Source organism: Phalacrocorax carbo, chromosome 11 (assembly GCF_963921805.1).
Source record: "Phalacrocorax carbo chromosome 11, bPhaCar2.1, whole genome shotgun sequence".
In the NCBI taxonomy this organism is placed as follows: domain Eukaryota; kingdom Metazoa; phylum Chordata; class Aves; order Suliformes; family Phalacrocoracidae; genus Phalacrocorax; species Phalacrocorax carbo.
Genome location: NC_087523.1, coordinates 17,080,799 through 17,107,451, shown reverse-complemented (window position 1 = coordinate 17,107,451; position 26,653 = coordinate 17,080,799). Strand labels below are relative to the sequence as shown.

Below are 26,653 nucleotides of genomic sequence, written 5' to 3'. Positions count from 1 at the left end.
ACACACAGCCTGGGGCAGCCCAATGACTGCTGAAGTGATTGGCGGGATGAACAAGCTGGCACTGCACTGGCCTTTTGCGAGTCAGGTCCTTGAGGTAGGATGCTCTCCTCCCCCCTCCCACCTGGGGCATCTCTGCTGTCATTAGCACCTCCCAAATCCCCCTAGGGAGAGGGCAGCTGCCCCTGCCTCGCCTTACCCGGTGCCCAAACCTGCCAGTGAGGGGTGGTGTCCACAGCCTCCAGCCCAGCAGGCAAGGTCCCAGCCCCATCCTGCAGCCCCCCCTGGCACCACAGCCAGCCCAGCCTGGGGGGCTGGTGTGCACTGAGCCATTCCAAACATCCAGCACCGCTCGCCACCTGCCCCAGCCATGGACAAGTGTTTCACACGATCCCATGTGCAGCCATCTGTGTCAACAGCTCCTAAGCCTAGGATTTACGGCCGTCAGGCGAGGGGCCGAGATGAAAGCAGCGCTACAGGCGCTCGCCCACCCTTCCCTGCCAGCAAAGGGGCCGTGACACTGGGTCGGGCACAGCTCCCATGGAGGAAGTAAGGATGCATGAGATGGTCAGTAGTCCCCACAAGAGAATCGTGTTTAAAAGGAAAATCCACCCCTGCTGTCCTTGGGGCAGCACAGCCTGGTGGACAAAACGCTGTGTTGGAGGGACTGCACTCAGCTCATTGCCTGGCCACTGGCTGGCCCCAGTCCCTTTGCCATGCCTCAGTTTCCCTGCGAGAATAAAGCCCTTAATCCCTCTATAACGTGCTCCTGTGGCAGGCAAAAGCAGCAGCTGAATCCCCCAAGCCTGCTTCCCCAGATAAAGCTGCTCCCAGGGGAGCTGCCAGGAGGGGGAGGTTAAACGCCCAGGGGGCCTCAGGCCAGAGGGGGCTGCCGGCCTGTGCTCCCCAGTGGCAGAGCGCAGGGAAAACCCATTGTAGGCTCTGCCCCACATCTCCCATGCCTCAGAGCTAAAAAAAAAGCTGTGAAACACATGCTTGTTTCCTCAGTCCCAAAGGCAGCATGCGCAGCTACAACCCATTTCACTCAGTGCCAGCCCTGCACCCAAAGCCCAGTGTGAAGTGCTGTAGGTCTAAGGACTTAGAGTTCCCCAGGTCCTTTGCAGCCTGGCACAACAGCCCAGCTCAGCGCCTCGGTCACCCATCCCTCTGCAGCTGAAATGATGCACTTACCTCCCTGTACTAACGGCCCAGCCACGCATCCCTTGTGGAGAAAGGAGAGGAAAGGATCCTGCACGCTCAGCAACCAGCAGCATTTCAGAACAGCCCCTGAAATCCAGGAGAGCTTAGCAGCAGGAGGCAATAAGAGCCAAGAGCCCTTAATTAAATACTTGCATTTGTGCAGCAGGAGAGGGCTGCCCGGTGGTGCCACCCCCTGCCAGGCTGCTGCCTGCTCCCTGCAGCATGCTGCCCACTGCTTGTGGCATTGCTCCATCTCATGGGGAAACTTTCAGCCCATTTTGTTTCCATGGCTGGCAGTGGAGGATCTCACACCACAGGAGCCCAGGAGTACTTGAAAAGCACCAGCAAAGGCTCTTGGCTCAACAGCACAGTATAAGACTATCTCCCATTGCAAACGCAGGCATCCATTTGCAGGCACCCAAGCATGCCAACGCTGGCTGCAGTGGGATGGTGCTGTGCTCTCATGCCCAGCTGCCCCGCTTAAGATTTCAGCAATAAAAACAACTACCGCCCTTTGCAACACAAGGCATGTTTACCTGCCTCGGACAGTGGTTGAGATCGGTTTCAGTGATTGAGATGAACCACTTTGAGCAGGCCTGGGCAGCCAGGAAGGACCAAAGGTGTGGGAGCAGTGAGGAAAGTCTCGCTGATTCACAGGGCAGGGGACCAGGAGAGCATCCACTCACCACCCCAGCTTCCCAGGTAGAAACCAGGCAGCTCACAGACCCACAGAGATGTCTGGGTAAAGGCCAAGCCACACACATCGCCCAGTCTTGCAGTGTTTTCCCAAAATTGCCCAGCAGCATGAAGAAATTTCCCCCTTCCCCCAGAACATAGGGCTGGGATAACCTTAACTTCCAGGGGTAAGAGATGAGCCTGGGGATGTGGCTCCCTGCCTAGCAAGCACAGCCCTGGCACAGGAGCTGTCTGCTTCTGCTCAGCTACTACATCCCCACAGCACACCACCTCGTGTGAGGTCAAGGCTAGCCAGGGGCTTTACAGAACAGCAGCAATTACCTGCACTTACATTCTCTGGCTGGGTTTTAACACGCCCGAGTAGGTAGCTCGGTTTCTAAGCCAGAGTATGTGATGCCAGCTCTGCTCCTCCGGACAGCAGCAAATACCCCTTAGACATTTCTCCAGCCTCTCAGGCATTCAGCGCAGCAGAAAGTTTAGGTGCTTGGTACTTTCAAAACAAGGTTTCATCAGCTCCGAGGAGCAGAGAGGCCAGAGTCAGGACTGGTGGCACGCAGCCAGTGCATCATCTCTCGTCACTGGGGTCTCAGGGGAGATCAGCAGGGTGAGTCTTTCAGAGCTCCACTCCAGCCCACACCACTGGGGAGGAAACACCATACAGCTTCCTTCGCAGCCTTCACCTGCCAGAGGCCACAGGTAGGCAAGGCACGCAGGATGGAGGTGGTTCATCCTCCTCCTCTCTGCAATCATTGCAGAGACCCCCCACCCCCCTCATGCAGCAGCTGCTGCAAGAGCAAACATGAGACAAGGAAAGTTGGTTTCACATTTTTATTTCTTTGTACTCTTTAAGCAGGAGTGACTGAAATAGAAACCATTGTGAATCCCGTCTGGGGGAATAACTTGGTAAAGACAGGGCAGGCAGTTGTCCCTGCCCCATGCCAACCTGTATAAACATCAGCTGCCACTGTTTAGTAACTAGGCGGTTTTCAAACAAGTCCATGAGCGGCCATAGACTACATAGAACAACATGCCAGTTCACAACAGGAAACAACTTATGTGTACTTCTTGATTTCGTCATACAGGACTAAGACAAAAGCACCACCCATTCCTCGGAGTACATTTGACCATGCACCTTTGAAAAACGCCTTGGAGCCCTCATCCCGGGCAATCTTGCGCCAGCAGTCAATGGTGCCGGTGTACATTATGTCAGCTGCGGGAGACAGACAGCGTTAGGAGTCGGACACCCATGATCCCTGACATCCAGGTCGGAAATGGCCTAACGTATCTGCCAGCTTCCTAACCGCAAGTGCATCCTATTTACTGACTTTCTCTGGTATTAGTGCATCAGCAGACAAGATCACCCAGGAGATACGCTGCTGCTGCATTACCCCTAGGAGACACTAGAAGGCCCGGTTTAAGCAGAAGGCAGGTACTATTTGCTTTGACACCAACACTTCCAGACCCAACAGTTATTGCACAGTCAGCCAGGCTGCACCTGCTCCCAGGGGTATCTCTTCTTGTCCCAGAGACACTAGTTTGCAACATCCTTGGGCAAGTTCTGCTGTTCCCACCCTACTGACAGATACCTGACTTGTGCACACCACCTTAGAGACATGCTGCAGACTGACCCATGCGTGTCCCCTGCCTGACACCTGCTTCCGCAGCCCCTCTCGCATCCCACTGTTTACAAGAGGTGAAGGTATCTACACTCTGCCTTCACCTCAGTTCCACCACCAACTGTTGATTCATGGGTGCCTGATGATTCCTGCTCAAGGAGGTAGACACTTACTTCCTTTACGGCCGGACTGCATCATCATGCGACGACGAACCGTATCAAAAGGGTAGGAGGTCAAACCGGCGACAGCGGTGACGGTCTGAGCGATCATCCAGCTGACAACGATGTGGGTGTTCTTTGGGTCCGGAAGCATGCCTGCAGGAGGGAGGTTTTGATGAGAACGGCAGGTGAGCCACCTGCTGCAGCCCAGCATCTCCCTTTTAGCACCGTTTTGGTCAACCTACCCTTCGCGGTGTCGTAGATGCCAAAGTAGGCGGCTCTGTAGATGATGATGCCCTGGACAGAGACACTGAAGCCCTGGTACAGGCCCCTGAGGCCATCCGACCGGAAGATTTTGACCAGGCAGTCACCGAGCCCACTGAACTCCCGGTCAGCCCCGGCTTTGCCCACATCCGCTGCCAGGCGGGTTCGGGCAAAGTCAAGGGGGTAGACGAAGCAGAGGGAGGTAGCGCCGGCAGCACCCCCGGACGCCAGGTTACCGGCGAAGTACCGCCAGAACTGGGTGCGCTTGTCCACGCCACCCAGGAAGATCTGCTTGTACTTATCCTTGAAGGCGAAGTTGAGGGCCTGGGTGGGGAAGTACCGGATCACGTTGGCCAGGTTGCCGCGCCAGAAGGAGAGGACGCCCTGCTCCCGGGGGATGCGCACCACGCAGTCAATGATGCCCTTGTACTGCTTGTCGGCGGCGATCTGCTTGCTGGCGTGCTGCACCTGCGGGGGGCCGAGCCGCCGCCGGTCAGCGCCGCTCCCCCTCCGCCCCCGGCCCGCCGCCCCCGGCCCCCCTCCCCGGGGGCGGCCCCGGCGCTCACCTGCAGCAGCAGCTTCACCCTCTCGATGGGGGCGACGGCGGTCTTGGAGATGGCGGCCGCCACCCCGCCGGCGAGGAAATCCTTGGCGAAGGACACGGCCGTGTCGGCCATGGCGGGAGGCGGCGGGCGAGGTGAGGCGAGGGAAGGCGACGCCAGGCGAGGCGGGAGGCGGCGAAATGGCCGCCTTATATAGGGGCGGGGCAGACAGGTGGGCGGGGGCGAGCCGCGCCGCCGCGCCCCGCTCGCCCATTGGCTGCGGGAGGGTGGGGGCGTGGCCGCCGCAGCACCGAGATGGGGGGCACACGGCCGGGGACACCCCCTGCCCACACCCCGACTCGGGACGCACCCCCCCCTCCCAGTCGGGATCCGGGCACCCCCCGTGGGGCACACACCGCCCCGTCCCCGGGACCTCCCCCCAGCCCCTCTGCGCCAGCCGGGTGCCGCCCTGAAGGCAATACCTGTGGTCCAGGCGGGAGCGGGGGAGGCTCAGAGCCTGCTTAACCTTCGGCCGTGCGCAGGATCGAGCCTGACCCTCTCACCGAACCTCCGCCGGGACCCCGCTCACGGAGCTCTCCCATCACCATCCTGATGCCCCGGGGGTCACGGAGCTCTGGGCATCACCCGGATCCCTTGCACCGGTCACACCGCTGAGCTCAGCTGCGGCGATGGTCAGACCGTCAGAGATGCTCTGGCACACGTACACCCCACCGCGTACCACCGGCCACCCCAGCTGCACGGCTGCATCCAACCGCCACTGGAGTTACGGTTCGCCTACCTAAGAGCTGTCTCTGCAATTTAGCCTTGCTATTAACTGGTTCTTCATGATTTTATACGCTGCCAAAGTGCTTTGCTTCAGTGCTGCCTTAAATATTTTAGTGCTACCTTTCAGGGGATTTCTCATACATAGATGCGATCACACAAAATAGAGGCTTGGTTGATAAAAGGTTAGTAAGTGATTTATAGGTTGTAGGAGTACATTACAATACAAAGGTGTTATTAGCATACCAGAAACAAGTTAGAGGTCACTTTTTGACTCACTTGACTCTCACCAGGTTTGAAGAGCTGATCAGACATTCATATGCACCCACCACTCAGTCTTTAAAATCTATTTAGAAACACAACGTTAGTAAAAAACATACAGGCATGCTTGGACAAGGTACAGACACTCTTTATAAATCCGTTCCTCCCCAATGCACTCACAAGTCACATCTCCTTATTCGTACATCTCAAATAAGTCTCAGTATTATTACCTGCACTGTGCAGATGGGGAAACTAAGACATGGAGAAACACGTTCAGTAGGCAGGTTTATTAGAGAGCCAAAAGCACTTACAGCCTCCACACGTCGCATGAGCCACCAGATCTGCTCTCTTAACTTTTGCTATCAACACTTGCATTTCCTCTCTGAGAAGAAAAACAGTATGAAGTACCACGGCAGCAGAACCGAGCAAGCCCATTAGGAGAGGTACTGCAAGACCTCAGCTGTAGGGTACATCAACACTGAGTTCTAGGTGGAAGGCAGGCCTTACAATTTTCCCAAATCTTTCTGCAAATCTCTCTCCATAGTCACAGACTGTTCCTGCATCGATCTGCCATTGCCTCATCCCGCTGTGACCTGGCCTAACTGAGCGGCTTCTGAGATTTACTTATTTCCACCCAGCAGGGACATAAATGGTACAAAACCACACACACAAAAAGCTGTGTAAACCAGCAGGCAAATCCTGCGCTGAGCCCAGGCTGCTGCAGCTAGAGCAGGAGCATAGCTGGTGTGCACACACCTTACCGAGCTGCTGTGATTCACACGTTGCCACAGCCCGCGGCTGGTGGGACATGCCACAGAGGGCAGAACCGCCTTGCCGTGTGGACACGGGGTTAAGGTTTTCTATCAGAAGGCACTAGGGTGGGGGCTGTTCCATAGCCACACTTCTACAAAGGAACCAGAGCAATACCACAGGTCCTCAGGTATAATACCAAGATGATCTTTTATTGTCCAAAGGCTCCCTAGACTGGTCAGAGGCCTATCAATTGCACTGGCAATAACCTAGTGGTCTTGCAGAGAGGTTCCTATCTACAGAAACTATCTGTGGCTCCTGGATCACAGCAGTTAAAGTGCGAAAACCACAGGTGGTGCGCACAGTGCTATTCTGCTGGCATGTTCTGAGCAGCACAGTAGGCCTGCGCCTGTGCACAGGAACTAAAAAGTAGTTTCATATAAAAATAGAACTTTAAGAATACCAAACCAACATGATGAGGCTTATCGCTCTGAAATATCTAACACATTTAAGAGCTGCATTTTTCAGGAAATATTCCCGTTAGGGAGCTTCAGGAAAACTACTTTTCAAAGCCTGAATATAATTCAAGTACATGCAGTAACAACATAGGAGAAAAGCGGGAATATTTTCTGGTATGCACTTAAGTTTGTAAGATTGTCATTCCAGTGTATTACAGTTCCTTTTGCACGTTACGATTCTCTTAGCAAAAGCACAGTTGCAGCAGCGTATTTTCATCTTTATGCCAAAGATTCATATAAAATTATTATTCTCAAGTAAGTCTCAAAAACTGAAGAGTGGATTCTGGAGTGTGACTGAACTGAGACTGATTCTGCATCAGCAGAATACCACATCCACACAGTATGATTAAAAAATATATATCTACACTTCAGTAGAAATTTGCGCATCTATTCTAGTCTGCTTATAATTTTTGGCTGACAGTATCTCAGATTACTATACAAAAAACATTGGAATTTTCTTAGTATTTTTGAAGATACATTTATAATCTCAGTTCTCTTGCCTTTCTGCAAGTGGTTTTATCTCAAAATGGCTATTCAGTATTGAAAAGCACCTAGAATAATGTCACTTCAAGTTCCAATAGCATAGGGTTTTCAAACTAGTTGCACCTCTCCTCTTCAGTTTATGCTTGCTCTTCATATTGTTTATATCCATTCAGCAAATGAGATACAAGATTTATTCATCCTGGCACTGGTGTCTCAGTACTAAACCCACGCAATCCGCTGAGACGCTGGTACCTGTAGTTCAGCACGTCTTTCTTGCAAAGTTCCTTGAGAAAGGTACCATGTGTATCTGCAATGGACACTCCGATGTCAGTTTTCAAGAGGTGATTTCCTTGACTCAAAATTTTCCCTTCGGAGGAGCTTTAATTCCCTCAGTTCTTGTGGCTGTAAACTCTGGTCTACACCAGGAGTTAGCTTGTAATTTAAAGGAGATTCAATATAGCCATTTCTGTACAGACAGACCCGCTTGCAGAATTCGAAAGTGCTAAACATAACACCAAAGTATGGGACAATCTGATAAAAAAAAGGCAACATAAGATAAAATAGCACTATTAGACTCACTAGTAGCATTCTTAGCTTAGATGTTTTGAAAAAGGAAACTTCTAGGACTTCAAATCTGATCTGTTAATAGAGCTGTACTCATTTATATAAAATCAGAGTCTCACCTCAAACTAGGCTGGCACCTACAGCATGCTAAAGGCAGGATTTATCATTGGTACATAACTAATTATAACAACATTGTGAGGAACAAGGTGTGTGTTAGCCTATAGATTATCACAACTTGTCAAATACCTAAGCAAATCCTAAGCAACCTCAGCAAATCCTGGTAGGAAATGTGGGATTTATTCTACACACAGCAGAGCGACTGAACAATTTTCTTTTTTTGCCTCATGAAGAATCAGCAGCTCTGGTGCTGTGTGGCTTTACACCAGCCAAGGTAGGGCCAGGCACAGGCAGGCCATCGCAATCAATCACGTTGTCACTCAACTACCACTCATTAGCCAACCTGTAGCACTCCATGTAGGTAATACTCACCACGACCCTATAAAATGTATTCATGTAAACTAAATTGCCTTCTGTTTAAGCTACCGTACTTTATTTCATTCTTTCAACTCAGCAAGGGCTGTAGTAACTGATAGGCATGAATTAAATAGCTGGTCAAAAGTACTACTTTTGACTTCTGGGGAAGTGGCTTATACAAGCGCAATTTTCTTTACAGCTTGGTACAACACGTCAAATTACTGGAGCTCAGTTGAGAAGTAGAACTTGTTCAGCTGTCGTAACTGGATCACCTGCAATCCCCCATCTGTACCCTGGCTTGCGTGTTAGCAGCACTCCCTTCTCCATGGGCATTCAAATGAACTTCAAAGTGGTGACATCTAGAAGCCAAGCTTACGTTTGGGGAAATATGATCAAATCAAGTTACAAAGCTAGTTTATAACCTGCCTGAGGTTATATCTGTTCTGTCATGGACTCTATCGTCTATAAGCTGCTAATAAGTATAGAGGCACATAATAAGCTTTATAACCCCAACCGCCCAAAAGCGTGTCTTGATTACTTCAGGATAGTCTTTGATTGGGATGAAAGCAAAACGTCACCTTGAGCAGACTGGGCGTGAGTCCACTCCAGAGTCCGAGCACACCTTTGTTCTTCACAGTTTGCCGGAAACAGTCAGCCATGCCAGTAAAATGGACGTCAACTGCTCCGTAGTGGGGAAGCCAAGGACTCTGTGCCTTTTCAAGAGACATGCAGGAGGATTTAGAACAAGCAAAGGAAAACCAAAGTAATTAAAGATAATTATATTTTTCCATTCTGGTACATAAGGAACACTTAATGCCAGGTTTCAACAGACTGATCTGGATTCTTCCGTCAACCCAAAAGAATCAGGTATTTTGCCTTGAAATACAAACTAAAAAGGGAGGGAATTCACTCTCTGATAGGTAAGAAAGAGAGCAGTAATTTCACACAGCACTTCCTTTTGTGCCATGTCACTACTAGAAAGAAAGCCCACCCTTGTGAAGACAAACCACGCGAACCAGAGCCGTGTAACACATCAGCCCCGCATCTGCTCAGGTCTAGGGAGAGGTATTTCACATTACTGGCAGCAGAGCTCCTATGAGAGGGAAGCCTGGGGCTGGCCCCAGGTGCCACACTGCCTTCCTGTAATTCTGATCGAAAAGAAGAGTGTGCTGACTTCACTCTGGCTGCTGAGGCTGTGTCCGCACTGCAATGAGAAGGGCGAACTGTACTATCGGCTGAGCAGCAGCAGCACAGCAGGGATGGAAGAACAGAGATTTCGGCCGAGGCTGTATAAGCCCACCAAGGGCTGAAGGTGAGCAGTCAGTGCCCACGCTCCCGTACCTTTGCTACATGGTCAGTTGATCTGGATTGGTTAAAGTTAGCTTGGGAGCATCCTGCTGGACTGCAGTACAGACAGTGTCTGTTCACATGGAGGAAGTGTAGTGGGTCATTTTTAACAGCAAAATCCTTCCTTCATTAATCTCCTACTGTGTTAGCACAGACAGGATAACGTGACCTTGAATAATCCTATCCTTATCCATCTGTGCACATGCAGTCATGTGTTTATTTTGCATCATCAAATCAGGGTTTGCTCAAACACATGGCAAGTGACACTTCGCAGTCAGGAGTGTGTGGGGACCCCAGGACACAGGTTGATGACTTGGGCTTGCAAGCTGATCACCACAGGGCACAAGTTTGATAAAAATGGGACTTGTACAGTTACCTGATTGGTGAATATAGATATCATTCACCCCTCATTGATCTGAAACACCATGTGCTGTAGCATTTTCTCCCTCCCAGGCCAGACTAACCTACAGATTCTCAGAGCTGCTAAGCCTTTGACAAGCCTCTCATAAACTGACAAGTGGTGATGACATTTTCTAGATGCCTCAGCTATAGCATTTCAAATACTTGGCAACTTAGATGCTGGAAATGGACACAATAAAACTCATGATCCAGGTATATAAGAGAAGTTGCTGATCAAATGGCTTTAATGCTGTTGCAGCCCCTTGCATTACTGGCAAGTCTACTGCTAAAATTTAGAAGCTAACAAAAAACCCCATAACACCCCACATACTAACTGCATAGTCTTCTTTATTAAAAAAAAAATAAATTAAAAATCACATATGATTTTTTCCCCACTTTTTTGTGCATGATTGAAATGCATGTGAAATATTTCTGGTGGAAGAGAACAGGTAAAACCACAGAGTTTCCTTTTGACAGGGCTTTGAGAGGTGATGTAGGGAAGGCAGCCATCTGCACTGAGAAAGAAGGCAACAGGCTTCCACAACATCCTGATTTGTTATCTTCTGGATCCCCTTTATCATGTCCTGGCTTTTTTACCCTATACAAGAGTAGGGCTGAGGATTTGATCCAAGGTCTTTCACACTTTAAGGAGGAGAGGACAGAAGCATTTGCTTCTCCCTGAACCTTCTCAACAGTGTACCTGGTTTGTAAGGGAGGGATCACGTTTGTCAGGGAGAAAGTATTTAAACTGTTCTAATTGCTTGTCCCTGTTGTGTCTCCATTGGCCTTGCTAACTCCATGGGGCTACATCTGTTTCCATAATTCCCAACTGCGGTGCAAGCTCCCACAGCTTCCCATTTTAGGACTCAGAAAGGCAGACATTATGGGATTTAACTGCTGTGATCTTACAGTATTACCAGCCCTGCCTTTGCAGGTAGTTCAAGGTAACAGAGCTAGTCTGGTAGCCAAGGGTTACACACATGTTCACTTATGCTCATTTGCCACAAGGAAGCTCAGCAGCCTGCTTGGCTCTGTTACTTAAGGAATGTAAGAGTTTAAAAAGCAATAGCTAAATCCAACAGCGAGAAAGAGAGAAATAGCTTTTCAAGCCTTAATCCACAGTTCACGAGAAAACTCCTGCACAAAGACTCTCATGACTCTAATGTAGAAGCTGCCGAGTGCTGCAACTGAGATTTCAGGGACCATTTACACTAAAAATGGCGATATGAGCTCCAGGGATGCTTAGAAGAGCACCCAAATTATGTAAGTATCCTTAAAAATGCAGTCATAGGAGAGCTGGATTCAAAACCCTGTCCTGCTTTCTGGACTGTCAGCCAGTTTCCACAAGCTTTTTTGGTAAAGGAAGTTATAGGCAGCCAAGCACTGAAGAGGGACAGGTTTCTTTCTTCAGGAAAGCAGGAATGCTGTTAACGTGCAATTCCCTTCCTTTTTAAGTCCCTTTGTGGTAGGCAGGGCATAGCCTGCCAGAATTAACTGCATGAGTTTGATTTAATCCCCTTCATTACCGTATACATTGCAAAGGCACATACCGAAGGGTTTTGATTACAGTACTCCTGCCTACAACACCAAGACAGGTGACAAGCACACTGCAGGTTTCAGTAAGATTCTGCATGCGGTAAATGCATCCAGAAGACAGTTAAAAAAAAGAACAGGTAAGTCAAACCCCCATATTTCTAATTTGCCCAAGATGTTGACCTCTTAAGAGATTTACTGAAAGATTATTTATGGTAACATTCACCATGGTTACAGTCATCTTCAAGATTTCAGTCTGTGGAATGAAGTATACTTTGCCAGTCCTTCCACTTTACAGCAGTATGTTTCTAGGACCCTAGGCACAGTATTGAAGTAAGAGTTGTCCACAGAATCTCAGAATTGCCTACTAAACTAAAACCTGTATCAGTGTGTAGTTAAAACTTCAGTATTTTGAAACACAGCTAAACAAAGTAAAAAATGTGTTAATAAAATAAAAAATTAGGAAGGCATTTCATTTGGTACTGTTTTTAATGAAAAAAAAATAGCTGTGAGGGTTGGATGGTTCTGCATCATCTAAGCATGTCTGCAACACTGCAACCCTCGCAACCGCTCTATATCTCCAGAGCCAGAAAACGGAAGTAACCAAACAGATCAAACTAATTTCTCTCCCTTTTTTGCAGAAACCTACTATGACATACAAATCAAACAGCTAATCTCATACCAAAAAGATCAGGTTTATGACAGAGACATTTTATACCATGCACCTCAATGTATTTGTACTTCCTTTCTTTTGACAACCCTTGACAGAATGGGCTGCTGCACAGAAACCTGTTTGTTATGAACATTTTTAAAGACTTCCTCCGCCCCAGTTACAGCTCGCTCATACTGCAGAAGGCTGGCGATACGGTACAGCTCACTGCATGATTACACAGCGCCAAGTTGTTAGTCATGGTAGTAGCGGGGCTAAGATGCTCATCTTTTTACCTCTGATGGACAATGGGTTCTCTAAATGATTAAAGCATGTCAAATGCAGAATTGCTTCCATCTGCTCTCTCACAAGATGTCTTTTAGTATCCAGAGGCCACCAGGTCTACTAAGTCACTGTGATACATCCCCAAAGTTAGCACTCTATTTTGACAATCTAAACCCAAGAAAGACACATCTATATATATTTTAAAAAATCAACACAAAAAATCCCAACTACTTGCACTCACACTTTTAAAATATAAACAAAATATTTAAATACGGGTGCCAAAACTCAAGGTAATTGTTGAAGTTAATTGTTACCTACCTGAAGACTCCTCAGACACCACCTCTCCCACTGCCTGCATCATGAGGTGACTGCCAGAGCAACATAGTCCCATTCTGGGAATCAATCTCACAGACCCTTATAAAGATTTCCCCTTCAATGACCTCCCCCAGCCTCTCTTCTCCTTCTCTCCTCCTCTTAGGATTGAAGGAGGGACGTAGTTCACTGTAGCTGCAGTGGGAATTGCGCCCATCAAAAGATCAACCACTTGAATCTTCCCAAGGCTCACAGCAGCCCCACGGGGACCAAGCAGTGACCACTGGGTTAGGAAATGGCAGACGCGGTGGTTAGGCCACTTGAGCCTGCGCAGATACAAAATTCCCACTTGCACTTTAGGACATTTTGGTTTGCAACTCTGTGAATTTACATGTTTCAGAGACTATATGGAAATCTTTCCTCTCAATTAATGTAATTTTTTCCCCCTTCCCAGTTCATAAAGTTTGTTGGTACAAAGATTTGCTATTATTTATTTGTTGAGTATGCAGTACTGTTGGCACAGAGTATGAAAGATCAACTAGCAGTGAATAGCTTCTATGGGTGGTATGCTATCCTGATGGTAGATACCGTAAAATTGCTTGTTATTTACATATTTTCAAAAGATTCAGGTGTCCTACACTTCTGATCAATTTGCACAGGAAGGCACTTTACAACACAGCTCAAGAGTTCATGCTCTTAATCTGGAAGCTAAAATAAGAAGTCTTTGCAGTCTGGGTTAATAAGGACACATGCAACAGGCAAACGTAACTGTAGTTCAAAGGAACCTGAAGGACAGACTGCAGTTTCATTCAAGCTGATGTCACTACAGCCAACAGGAATTTCACTCAAGAGAAGGCTGAATGCTTGAAAGAGCATTTCATTCCACTCAGATAATAAAAAATTAACATGTAACTAAGTATTAATATTGGGGAAAAAAGCATACATTCTCTTGGGCTGATCAATCCTTTCTCCTGGAAGACAGCCTTACTCGGTAGTCATTGTCTTTCCTGTGTCAGTGGTTTGGTAATGCTAACTTACTCCTGGCTAAAGTCCACCAAAGGTATTCAGGCATGTAGGAAGGCAAATGATGAAAAGCGATCAGGAGGCAATCGGTTCTAGAGCAGCACAGCAGAGCAGCTGACCTCCAGCTTCCTGCACTCTAGGAACATGTTGTCCTTTCCTCTGTAACCTGAATTGGGGCCAAATCATCTCGCCTTTCTGAGATCAATGGCACCAAATGAGCAACACAGTTCACTGCTTGCTCAAAAGTTCAACTGTTGGCTTTAAATACCCCATTGCCAGGCCTGCTGCACCCTGAGGCTTCACAGTTTGTTGCAAAATTCCTCTTTTGCTACTGAACCTGAGCTTTCCCTGCTTTTAACACCTGCAGTATGAAGAAATCTTTAATACAGAATATAGAGGTGGTTTTTCTCAAGGCAGTGCAAATCCCTTGCATGGACACCTCTGGGTGGTTTCTGAATGCCTTGCAGTGGTTTAGCTCAATCCTTACAAATGGGTGCACCATTTTCACACACATTAGCACTGGCTTATTTAATGCTGCAAAACCTTAGGCAGACTAGCTTGGTCCCACACTTCACACAGTGAATAGCAAAGCTAATTCCTGCAGCTCCTGCTGCCTGGGTAGGAACTGGGGAGAAAATTAATGTTTTACAGGATTTGGGCTTTACAGAGGACTTATTTCCATTGGCCTTATGTGGATGAGGTAAGGAATAACACCAAACCAAAAAAAATCAGATATAAAAGAAGAGAGCGTCCATAAAGTTTTAGCTCCTGTTTACAGAGTATTTTGCATAATTAATCACCTTACATGTCACAGGCTCATCTTTCTAAGCACAGCCAAATAGATACAAGGGTCTCCTGTATAAAAGTGCTTGTTAGGGGTAACAGTGACAGCTGTCTCTCTGGAGACATGACGGTCACCTGCTGAAAATTATGGCTACAATAGTTGTGTGTGCACAGCAGTGTACCCTAACCTGTGTCAGGCCCGGTCAGCTGGGTGAGCTTACTGAGTTTAAAAAGGTGGGCTGCGTTAACCCATCTGATTTGCCCCAAAGCAGATTAGAGAGCTCTTGTTCATACCACACTGACCACAATGCTGCAGAGGCTGTAAGAGGCCGGTGGCCATGCTCAGCGGGCACTACCAAATCTAGGACTGGGAGCACGGTGGCTGCTTCAGTGTCTGGGAAAGTCATTCGGAGAGAACTGCATTCTGTCCTCCCTCAGGCCTCCTGCATTTCACATGGATACAGTGTGTTTTCCTGCTTTTCTTTGGCAGGCCACTGTGCAGCAGTGCGAAGCTACTGCTGTAATCCATCTCAGAGCAAGTATTATGTACTTCTCACCCCACAGCTCCTTGGATCAACAGGGTTAAAGACCACTAGACGTAGCATGAGCTGTCATGAGGCAGACCTGATTGTTAGATCAGCCCAGTGCTGCTTCTGGTTCCTAATTTATGATTCTTCCCTCTTATCCACTTTTTCCACTGGCACTATTGAGTGTTTCAACTTCACAAGCAGTTTTCTCCTGTGGAAGACTGGGGATGTAAGAGAAATGCTCTTGAGGTTTGTTCAGACGCACAAAAGCTGATCTAGGCTGTTACAGAAGGCAAAGTCCATCTTATGTTCCATAGCTTTTTTCAGGCATGTCTCTCAGTCATTCACTGGACCAAGTACTTCCCAAAGCAATATTCTGCAACAGCCTCAGAGAAAGTGGTATAAAATCTCTTTATAGCAACATCAATGAAACAATAAAAATTCTGGTAGCTCAAAGCATTTACACATAGGGAAAAAGAGAAGGAAGGAAGGGATTTTACCAAAACCAGCATCTGACATCTGTTACCTATTTGCTAATAATTAGAGGAGCCAGGCTGGTGCCAAGTTCAGGTACCACCCAGGGCATCAAGTCCTGGCTGATGCCTAAACCCCAACAGCAAGGAGGAGAGCATGAGATTATAGGGAGAAACAAGAAAAGTAAGAACTCACATTGTGGTTTTGTCTCTATCTGTGCACTTTTTTCACAAAGCTTGAAGGAAGTTAATATCTCTGAAACCTCCACTCCTCTGTCAAGTCTACTTGAAGCTGGGCAGCAGGATCAAAAGTTATTGGGGACAAGGACAGACAGCTAGCAACCATATAAGCCTTATTTCCACAGGAAATCGGACTAAAAGTAGTAACATTGCTCCTTATTTGCTTCCACACTATGGAACTTGTCAAATGGCTCCATCACTGAAAATTTTCAAGGCTCAAGCTCCCATGCCGTTCACGATTAAAGGGTCTCCCTGCACGAAGTCTCAGAGCACGTACGCTTTTCAGATGTCGTGTGAACCACATGACCCAAAAAGGATTTTTTATTTTTAAACTGGGTCATGACTCCAATAACTTTCACATTCCCAGCCGACAAGAACACAGATCTCACAAACAGCAGGGAAACCACAGCTTGAGAGCTTTCAGAGGCTGCCATGCCAGCACCAGTGACCATCTCCAATGACAGAGCACTCTTTGCAAGTTACTCATGTTTAAGCAATGCAGGAGCACTGCCTCCTCATTTCAGCAGGGAGAAGGTGCTTTTCTAAATAACATTTATAATTTTCTTTTCCAAAGCTTTGTTTATAACCCAGACACTGGGTTCTTGCTGCACTCACTTTTACCATACAAGGAACATAGTTAGGGGACTACTTTTAAATAAATACTAGATAACAGTAGTCCTTTTAAAAAGAGACTTCATTATCTCCTTTAACTGACTTCAGACTAGAAATGGGCCAATAGGGCACAATATTGCATTTACTTTAAACAGGCTACCTCACAAAGGGAATGACCGCTTAGCTTTCTCCAGGTTACTAAGACCTCATAGCATTTACACTATTTACAACATATTTCACACTTGCAGAGCAACTTGTGGCCCAAAGAACCAAAAAAAACCCCAACAACAACAACAAAAAAAATCACATTGCAGATTTATAGGCAGCCGAGGCCTCATTCACTTTTGACACTGAAAAGAGGCTACTTCTTGGGTGATGCATTGCAACAGCCTACACTAACCAAGAATAGCGAGCCTGTTTGTTTATGGCAGTGGAAGGAATGCAAAGCCTGGATTTTAAAACAGGAAGATTGCTACTGTTTTCCACAGAGAGATGTCCTCACAACTTGAGGTTGCTGTGCAGTCAACACCAAAAATGTGCTGAATCCTGCATGTTACTAAAATTACATTCATTCTATATTACAAGGGTTTGATGGTAAACCTATACCTGAGAAGCATTTACTGGTGAAGAAGAGTTTCCAACAAGTTTTAGTCACAGAAATGAAACCAAATTATATCATCAAAATATGTGGACAGGACCGAGCTTCTGCAAACCATGCAAAGTCTGTTCATGTAAGCAGGTGAGGAGTAACTGCACAGTCGATGGAGTATCTATGAAACTTCAGGGTCATCTTTGTGCATTTTGCCTAACAAAACTACCAAAGTCACAGGTCAGTTTGGAACGAAGGCTGAGAAGTGCCAGCCAGGGGTATCTGAGCTTACCTCTGAGGGTCATGTGCACAGAGGGATGTGCCAAACTTGGGTACTAGGTTTGCGCTGACCATTTGCATGTTTGTACATTTTCAGTTCTACACGTAGCCTGGGATCGGTGTCATTCTAATAATAATCTTCTGTATGGCACAACAGCGCTAAATTCATCTTCCCTTACTGAAATGCCAAAACTCAGTCCACTATGCACTTATGAAGGTCATCATAGGCAAAAAGATGATGTGGGGAAGTGGGAACATATTACCAGTGCTTCCCTTAGACCCAGAGCAGGTATTTCCCCACTTTGGATAAAAAAAAAAAAAAAAAAAAAGGAGAGAGGAAAGAAAAAAGTGTTATTGTCTGCAAGTCTGCAAGGAAAAAGTGCAGTAGTGGAATATCACTTAAATACTGAATTTAACAAAGAACATGATATTGTGAGGTAAGGAAGGAAGCCAAGAATAACAGTCAGAAGAATATAAAGATTGGTAAGTTTTTGTTCAGAAACTGATATAGCGTAAGAGTGAGTCAGGAAAGCATATGATATAGAACATCCCTTTGAATAACCCTCTCCTTCACTAGTCCCCTTCTACAGATGCACAACAAGAGCCATATTTCCATGCCGAAACATGCATACAGTACCTCTTAATTCTCTAACATGCCAATCAGGAGCAAAGTGAAAAAAGGAAGACAAAGGAATAAAATTAGGATAAGCACAACATAGAGGACACACATATTCAGTAAGACTCACTAATATTAATTAACATTAAAGAAAAACATTCAAATATATTTAGCAAACACAGCATCTTTGTCAAAAAAAAGTAAACATGATAAAGATAATTCTAATAGCAGAGGGGGAAGCAGCCATGGTTACAGAGCAAATCTGACATCATAAATCATCACCAAAACACAGGAAGAATTGTTCATTGACAGTCAACTCCTACTCCCACAAATGTCAGTGGCAGAAGCTGCTGATGTCAGGAGTGTAGGATTCAGATACGTAAAACGAGAAAGGGTGAAAAAAATTATTACAACTGAGATTAAAAATAACACCTTATCTTTCCTCCCATAGCAGAATTCATTTTCTAGTCTGTGCAAACATTTCAAGTGTTGTCTAGATGAGGAGATGGATGGAGCTAACTCTTCGAAGACTGCTTAGTGTCTCACGTAAAGATGTGAACTGGATGTTCTGGTCTCAGGCTTGTACTCCATCCCAGAATCAGAGAAGACAGCCTTGTGTTCTAGTTTCTCAGTTTTTGAAGCTCCTGAGACTGCCTTACAACTCCCTGATTCCCCATCACCAAGAGGTTCACTGGAAAAGTCTTCTTTGGCAATATACTACCTCCATCTGTCAGATCAGTGGGACAGAGGAAAGGAAGAGGAATCTGATACTGACATCTGCAACGTGCTGAGTTCCTCTTCCTACACAAAACCAGTGTTCATTGCTTCAAAATAAAGCCAGCATGTCCCTACATGCACTGCAGAGCACTGACACCAGGCCTGGGGGTAGCTGAAGGCTTTGGTATACCCCTCTTTCTACCAGCTAGAAAGGTGAATCACTGAATGGAGACTGATTGGAAGATGAATTCTGAGAAAAACTGTCATCAGAAGCATCTGCTTCCGTTTTCTACAGAACCTTGAAATGCCTTGAAACTCTTTTTTCCCCTTATTTACTCTTCTCCTTTCTAGGTCCCTTTGCATGATACCTTTCCTGGTGCTGTCCTAGACATTCCTCTCTAACTGCAAACTGAACAGGCCAGCAAGTAAGCCACAAAGCAGAGCTGTCCCCTGCAAACTTGGTGCTAACTGTGAAAAACAAACTTCTCAGATGACCTTAGATGAGTTCCAGTGAGCTCTTAGTATCAGCTTGGGCATGATTTTCAAGGTCTTTTCTGGACAAGCCTCCTTGACTTACGTAATTTCCAGTACCAAACAAATTATGGGCTTTCACATCTAGGCAACTAGTTCTTCTGAAACACCTTTGCCTTTTCCCATGCCTTCAGAATCAATCACCGAACAGGAGGTGTTTCTCTAAGCTTGGAAAAATAACTATTCAGTTGTTGTAATGCATCTATGAGGAAGAAAAACTCTCTGTTGAGCCTTTTTTCCATCCAAAGTATTTTTAGCATATGCACTTCACCCATATTTAGGCAATAAACCCAGATCCCTTCTTACTTCTGTAAGTGCCAATCAGATGTTCTAAGTATCCCCTTGGTGAAAGAGTACAGCCTAGTGGCAGGAAAATGAAAGATGAGCCAGTTCCACTTCTCTACTTGCCTGTCAAGACAAAGCTTGACACAGAACTTAACACCATTCTGGTTACAACTGAAAGTTACTTTTGAACTGATTATGAAAACTGACTGTTCAAGTAACTGATATATCAACAGAAAATATTAAAAGGGAAATAGCACAGTAAGTGCCTTTCTTTTCTTTATTCTTTAGGGCAAGAGTGTTGCTGTGAGCCTAAGGACATAAAGAAAAAGACGACTTGTAAGGAGTAATTGCTTTTATTAGACCCACTGATATAGCTGGAAAAAAATGATCAAGTTTTCATGCTCAGAATCTCTTTCTCACCTGAGACATTTTATGAGATACCTGATGAAAGGGCTCAGCTTACACATCAGCTACACGAGCTGGCCTAATAAAAGACATTACTTCTCCTGCTGAGGTCCTCTGTTACAAGATGGAGAGAGGGCAACAAAGGCTTCTGTGCCACACACCACTGGATCTGAGCCCTGTCTGAAAAAGGGAACCTGGGGAGCAGGAGAGGGGAATTCACAGTTTCACTAACGTTTTGCTAGCTTGTGACTTACCAACCAGGCTACCACCTGATAAGCAGGACAGGGACCTATACAATGCTGCCACACCAAGTGACTGCTTTTTTTATAAGATCACAAAAGCTTCCCATAAATCTGCAGTCCCATGAACTAGGCTGGAAGAACAAATTCATATCCCCCAGAGAGCCACCAGACAATGACTGCTATTCACTGTCACTCTACTGATTAAGTTCTAATGAAAAGTCAACATCATCAAATGAATTACATCAGTGAGATGGAAGCTGTGGGGTGGTAGTTCTGTTTTTCTTTTTTAAATCATTGTTACTAAACTTTCAGTAGAAAGGATCAGCAAGATAATATAAAATTATATAGTAACCTGATATAGTAACTCTCACATTGCTGATGCTCCAGGAAAGCAGCAGCACCAGCAACTGGGAAGTCACTTGTTAGCCAGAGGAGTCAGAAATAAGAGCGAGGATAGTTCTGACCCTTCAGACTTAATACCTGCTGCTGAAGTTTCTTGTGGTTGCCAGCACATAGGTCAGGCATAAATGGTATACATGCAGGCTCTGAAAATGACATGGATTTCATTCATCCTGCCTACCACCAAGGGGACTGAAAGCCTGTATTTGTCAGAAGGTTTGCCAATTCTGAACTGCAAGAATTTGATGGAATCACTATGAAAAAGAAAAGAAAGCTAAAGACACAGAGTTTGAGAGTATACAAATATCCCATAACAGTACTTGAATCCTTCTTAAAAAGTGTAACAACATTCTTGTAATAATTTTCAGACTTAACCCCTTCCCCTAAAACCAACAACAACAGAAAAAAACCCCCAAACCAACCGACCTAGACCAAAGCTTCCCTAGCTTACTGGTAAGAGAAACAAAGTGGCATTCATGATCATCTGGCTAGTCTTGTCCCAAGCTCCTGCGACAAGCACCTATAACAATGAACTAGTAACACGAATGCTCTGTACCTGCATTTTCCTCTTGACAGTCTCAAAGGGGAAAGAAAGTGTCTGTGCCACACCAGCTGCAACACAGCCATTTATGAAGTTCTGAAGAGGAGTGAAACGAACTATGGGTTCTCGCCAGATTTTGTCCAGATTGATGTAAACAAAGAATGAGCCCGCAGAAAACGGGACAGCACCTAGAAAGCAAACCAGACAGGTTTACATCAACATGCCGTACACTAAGAAAACAGAGCTGCTCATCACATAACTAGAAAGATGGGATGAGCTGCTGCCAGTTGACACCTCACATTGCTCAAACCTCATCAATATTTTGAAGAGCTTTACTTTTTAGTCACTGGTTTACCATCAGACACCCATATTGTAGCATCTCAATGTGCTGATAGTGGCATATATTTACATATTAAAATGTGCATCTTGTCAGAATTATTAACTGCTTTAGTCTCATGACAGGTCAGCTCTTTCTCCTCCTCCTCTCTTTTGTGACAAGCTCTTTCTTCAGTCCCCCCCAACCCTCGCAGCTGTACAGGTAAACAGAATTGCCTTTTCAGTCAAGCTGATGAGGGATACTTCTGTCCTCTTTTTCTTGTTTCATGCTCTCATCAATTTTGTAGTGGGATTATAAATTATTATTATGATGCATTTTTTATAATGTCATAGTGTGAAAAAGTGGACGCAAAGTTAAATGGCATTTTAAAAAGCTATGGAGAGTAAATTAGTAATTTAAAAGTCATTTCATGTAAAGACAGAATATCACTAATCTTCACTTTTCACATCAGTTATACATTACCGCTCATACTGGTTTCACTGAACAGCTAGGGAGGCACTCTCACACCTAGATAGGAATTAGGAACACTCTGTGTGTGTGTGTATATATATATTATTTTTTTTAAAGAGTTAAATGGTGGAAATCTTGCACCTGAGCACAACTAGATCCTCTATAAAAGAAAGAGAGTATTTTGTTGAACACTTAACTGTACATAAAATGCTACACAGTTGGTCACAATTTGAAGAAATAAAGCTGCAGCAGAGGTAATCAGTATTGTTGCACCTTGTAAATCTACATACCTTCTACAGAACAACATCACTAGCTCCTTTTGAAATCAAGTGAGCAAATGAATGCACTACATAGCTGCAATAAACAATAAGGTGATTTTCCCCATTATTATTTTACCTAATATAGCTGGTGAAACACCACGGTAGAGTGCAAGGAGTCCTTCCTGATGATAAATTTTGTAAAAAGCATGAAGAATTCCTTCGTAAGATGGTTCCAGTCGGTTCTGCACAATGAGCCGTGTCTTAATTACGTCAGTGGGGTACGTCACGATGGTTGCAACCATGCCAGCCAGACTTCCTGCCATGATGGCTCTCCAGTGGGAAATATGACCCAACTCATCCGTGAAAAGTATAACAAGTCTAGAGTAAACACATACAATAGGTACTATTAATGGCAGTATGAACAAAACACATGAAAAATTAAGGCAGATTATTCTCGATTTAATTGTTCTGCTCACAAGCCTCTTCAGCAGCAGGAGCTGAAACTTTAACATGTATTTCATCCAAGACCTTACTGTATATAACACCACACAAGCACCAGAACTTCTGTGAAACAGAACCTGTGAACGGGCAAGCATGAGCAGAGTCCAAAAAAAATGCCTAAAAGCCCAAAGAGATTTTGGGTAAAGCCACACTGTGCAGGAGTGCAGAAATGCAAAAGCTATAGTCAAGAACTAAGTCAGGGACTGGAACATATAACTCAGCAAATGCAATTTGCTTTGATTTTAGTGTTACTGAGCTAAAATACTTCCACTACATGAAAGAGCTTTTTTCAAGGCAGCTTGCATAGCTCTACCTGCACCACAGTTCCCAGCACAGACTAAGCTCACACAGCCTGAGCTGTGGTACTGTGCTGGAGGTCCAGAGCACCAATTCAACAATGAAAAAAATCTTCAAAGATATGGAGACCAATTGTTCAAACAATTTGTTTGTTTGCTTTGCAAGAAACATTTAAAGTAATTTTTGACCACAGAATCCTCATTTATATTTCCATCTACAGGATGAAAATTACAATGACTTTTAAGTCTGCAAGAAATTCTCTGATCAGCAGTCATCAGTTAGAGACACTGGTCCAACCCCCCCAGTCAAAGCTGTCATGTAAGAAATATGTCCATAACATCATCACAGGCCTTCTGAGAAGAACTGAACCTTCCTCTGTGGCTTACGTTGGGACAGAAATGTCCCCAGGGATACTCTTCTAGAGAAGACTTATGTCCAGGCACTAATTTCCTCAGGAGGTTAAGGCTAAATTTGAAATTGAAGCACCAAGTTTTAAAGGCTAACCTACAACTCGTGCATTTGTGATGCACAGGAGGACTCTTTGATGTATGCAGGGCACTCCTATATCAGGGAGAAGTGTCACAGAAGCAGCAAGAAGCAAGGAAAAATACTTGAGAGGGAAATCTTAGCTGTAGGTGAAGAAACTTATTCTATTTTGGAAGCATTAACTAAACTACCTAAACAGCAGATTTACATTTAAACTACACGGTGTTACCACATCCAGAACAAAATAATTTTCAAAGATTTACAAGTCACTGCTTGCTCAGCTGATGTTTTTTCACATGAGCGCATGTTTTCTGCTGCATGACAGATCCCTGCCGCTACATGTCTCATGCCCTGGAGAGAGTCCAGAGCAGAAAGATGAGCCAAGCAGAAGCAAAAGGGCATAAACCTTTTTTCCTACGTGTCTTGTACAGTCCCTAAAGCAACACAACCTGATTTTCCTGTGCATACGCAAATATGTGGGGAGGTCGGTGGGATGTCTCTAAGCACTACCCGGATAACACTGAGCCTGTGCACAGCAACCGCAGACAGTGCAGAGTCAGCAAATCCCCCCTTCCCCAGCCAGCTCCCCCGGCACCACCACTCCTGGGGCTGCTGACTGTGCTCAGCCCGGGTCCTTCTGCATCTGGCATTGCTATTTACTTAAGTTACCATGTAACATTTCTCTTTCTGTGTTTCTTGCCTTTATATAGAACATTCTTTCACTAGAAAATACAGTAAAAAATCCTTAAATAATATATCCAGAAATATGTGGAGGCAGCTTTTATTTAATGTCCTGGTAGTCTACTTCCAGTTATAATTCAAAAGAACAAGAGACAAACTATAGCCTTGCAAAGGGAATACACCGTTTCAAGCTGAACAAACAATGAAGTCTTTTTGCTTAAAATCAACCGGCTTATACTGGTGCAACACACTGACTCTTCCGGGAACTTTAAATTACGTTTAAATCACCGTTTCTGCTTTCCAGCTGCCATTATCCCTCCCCTTGTTTGACCACCGCGTGCATTACGAGGAGGACACAACAGAGCTGCCCGATTCCAGGGTCGCTCCATCGATCATTTCCTGAAAGGCGGAGGCAGAGCTGGGAGGATGACTCTCGCTCAGCCCGATGAACGACAAACCCCAGCAGGCTGCGCAGCGTCAGCCCGGCGAGCGCCGCAGCGGGCGGGACCGGCCAGCGCCGGCTGAGCCCGTGCTTCTCCCCACCCAGCGCAGCCCACGAACTGGAATAACCCATCGCCCAGCTGGGAGGAAATGTCAAGTGCATACCATGCACACAGCTGACCTCAATAAAAAAAGAAAAAGAAAGAAAGAAACCCAACCCGCAAAGTGGCAAAACACGCTGGTGCGTGCCAACAGGCAGGCGTGCCTTTCGCAGGCTAAAAGATACCGGCAGCGAAAGGGAACCCTAGGAAAGAGCGCGGGCCGGCGGAGCTCAGCCAGCACCGCTCCCTGTGGATCCTGCTGCAGCCCTTCCCGTGTTTACCTGAATTTAACGCCTGTGTGCTATCAAAAGCAAGATCTTAAAACCAAAAATGTCGCGTATCGGCTTCAAAACCGGTCAAATGTGCATAACAACTGCCGCATAATAGGGTAAAAGGTTTGAATCACGATTTCGTTATTTTCTTTGATACAGAAAATATAAATACTTGAAAACGTATAAACGAATAAAATAAATGGGCTGCAAAGAACAAACAATGCAGCCACAATTGCAGGTAGCGCTGTAACTCCATTTCGGGAGGCTGAGCAGAAGAGATTTAACAGACCATCAGCCCCTCAGCATCTGAAGAACACCTACGACTTTATAAGCAGTTGCTGGCACATCGCCAGCCCCCAGGAGCTGCGACACGCTGAATAAACTAAATAAATGAAGTTATTTGCCAAGGTAAGTCTTTGGGTAGAGGAGGCACACAAGTGGCTACAGCCATCCAGCCGAGAGAGACTGAAGCGCTCCTAGGGACTAAGCTCTCCACTTTCCATCCCCTCCTCCTCGGCAAGAGCCGCGCAAGGCCGGAGCGGGAGCGGAGCCCTGTCCCGGGCGGGGGCCGGGGGCTTACCGGCGGGAGGCGGCGATCTGCAGGGCGCTGTAGGGGAAGAGGCGCAGGCAGGCGGTGAGGTTCCCCTTCCAGAGGGCCCGCGGGCCCTCGGCGCGGCACAGGCGCAGCCCGGCGCCGCGCAGCCCCCGCCGGCAGTGCCAGGTGCCCACCTGCGCCAGCACCGTCAGCAGCTCCAGCGGCGCCGTCAGGCTGAGGCTCAGCGCGCCCGCCAGCCCGGCGCAGCCCAGCCGCTGCAGGGCGGTCACACGGCCGTCCCGCCGCCAGGTGGCCATGGCGCGGCGCGGCGCGGCGCGGCACCGCCGGCACCACGGGCGCCCGCAGCGGCCCGGCCCGGCCCGGCCCGGCCCGGCTCAGCCCGGCCCAGCGGGGCGGGGCCAACGCGGGGGGCGGGGCCGCCGCCAGCCCCGGCCGCCAGAGGGCGCTGTGACGCAGTATTACATTATTCGTGTCGTCCCCCCCCAGCTGCTCCCGGCAGTGACTCACGTGCACGCAGGACCCTCCCTCTGTCCTTAGAATGAAACATATTCCCACCGCGGTCACGTGCACCCACGGGTTACTGTTTACTCCCTGCGCTATTAGGTGAAAATACCGCTTCCTACATAGGGAGTTCTGCTTCGGAAGCCCCGTGCGCTGATGCTGAAAGAGAGGAAAGGTGTGAATGTTGTTAATAAGATTTATGAGGTCAATTGGTTCAGGCTTTGTTGATGTGTCACCAGAGGAAAGGGGGAAAAGGCATGGGGAGGGGAGAGAAGGAAGGGCACAGGAGGTAGAGGTAGTGGCCAGGATCTATGGAGTGAGGAGGTAACAGCTAGTAAGAAGACAGTGGCAGTGGTTTGCTCCAAAACGGGATGTCTGCTCTGTTTCTTGTAATTAAAAAAACCAACCAAACAAACCCAAAATCACAAATTGAAACCTTAATTCTAGACTTAATTCTTAAGTCTACATTCAGCACCTTTTACAGTGCAACCAGCTGAACAGTGTAAGAAGATACCTCTTAGGCCACCTTTGGCAAGAATGCTCTGCTGCTGATCCAACAGAGTATTCCCAAATCAATAAAAGAGCTAAAAGGCACCTCTCTAGTTGCCAGGAACTCAACTATTTATGGCATTGTATTTCCTTGGTGGGAAGAAAGTGTTTAATCGCCAGGGAGGGGG

The 26,653-nt window shown here is 46.5% G+C and overlaps 2 protein-coding genes across 2 annotated transcripts; both read right to left on the bottom strand.

The window, feature by feature from the left end:
* Positions 1-2,707: 2,707 nt before the first annotated feature.
* SLC25A5 (solute carrier family 25 member 5) lies at positions 2,708-4,701 on the bottom strand. Its single transcript, XM_064463254.1, has 4 exons — positions 4,498-4,701; positions 3,913-4,399; positions 3,683-3,823; positions 2,708-3,103 (listed from the first exon to the last, which is right to left on the bottom strand). The coding sequence occupies exons 1-4, from the start codon at positions 4,606-4,608 to the stop codon at positions 2,946-2,948; spliced, it is 897 nt and encodes a 298-aa protein (XP_064319324.1). The 5' UTR covers positions 4,609-4,701; the 3' UTR covers positions 2,708-2,945.
* Positions 4,702-5,413: 712 nt separating this feature from the next.
* SLC25A43 (solute carrier family 25 member 43) lies at positions 5,414-25,863 on the bottom strand. Its single transcript, XM_064463253.1, has 5 exons — positions 25,500-25,863; positions 22,277-22,518; positions 21,109-21,281; positions 8,885-9,019; positions 5,414-7,799 (listed from the first exon to the last, which is right to left on the bottom strand). Exons 1-5 carry the CDS (start codon positions 25,769-25,771, stop codon positions 7,596-7,598), a joined length of 1,026 nt encoding a protein of 341 aa, XP_064319323.1. The 5' UTR covers positions 25,772-25,863; the 3' UTR covers positions 5,414-7,595.
* Between the last annotated feature and the right edge of the window lie 790 nt (positions 25,864-26,653).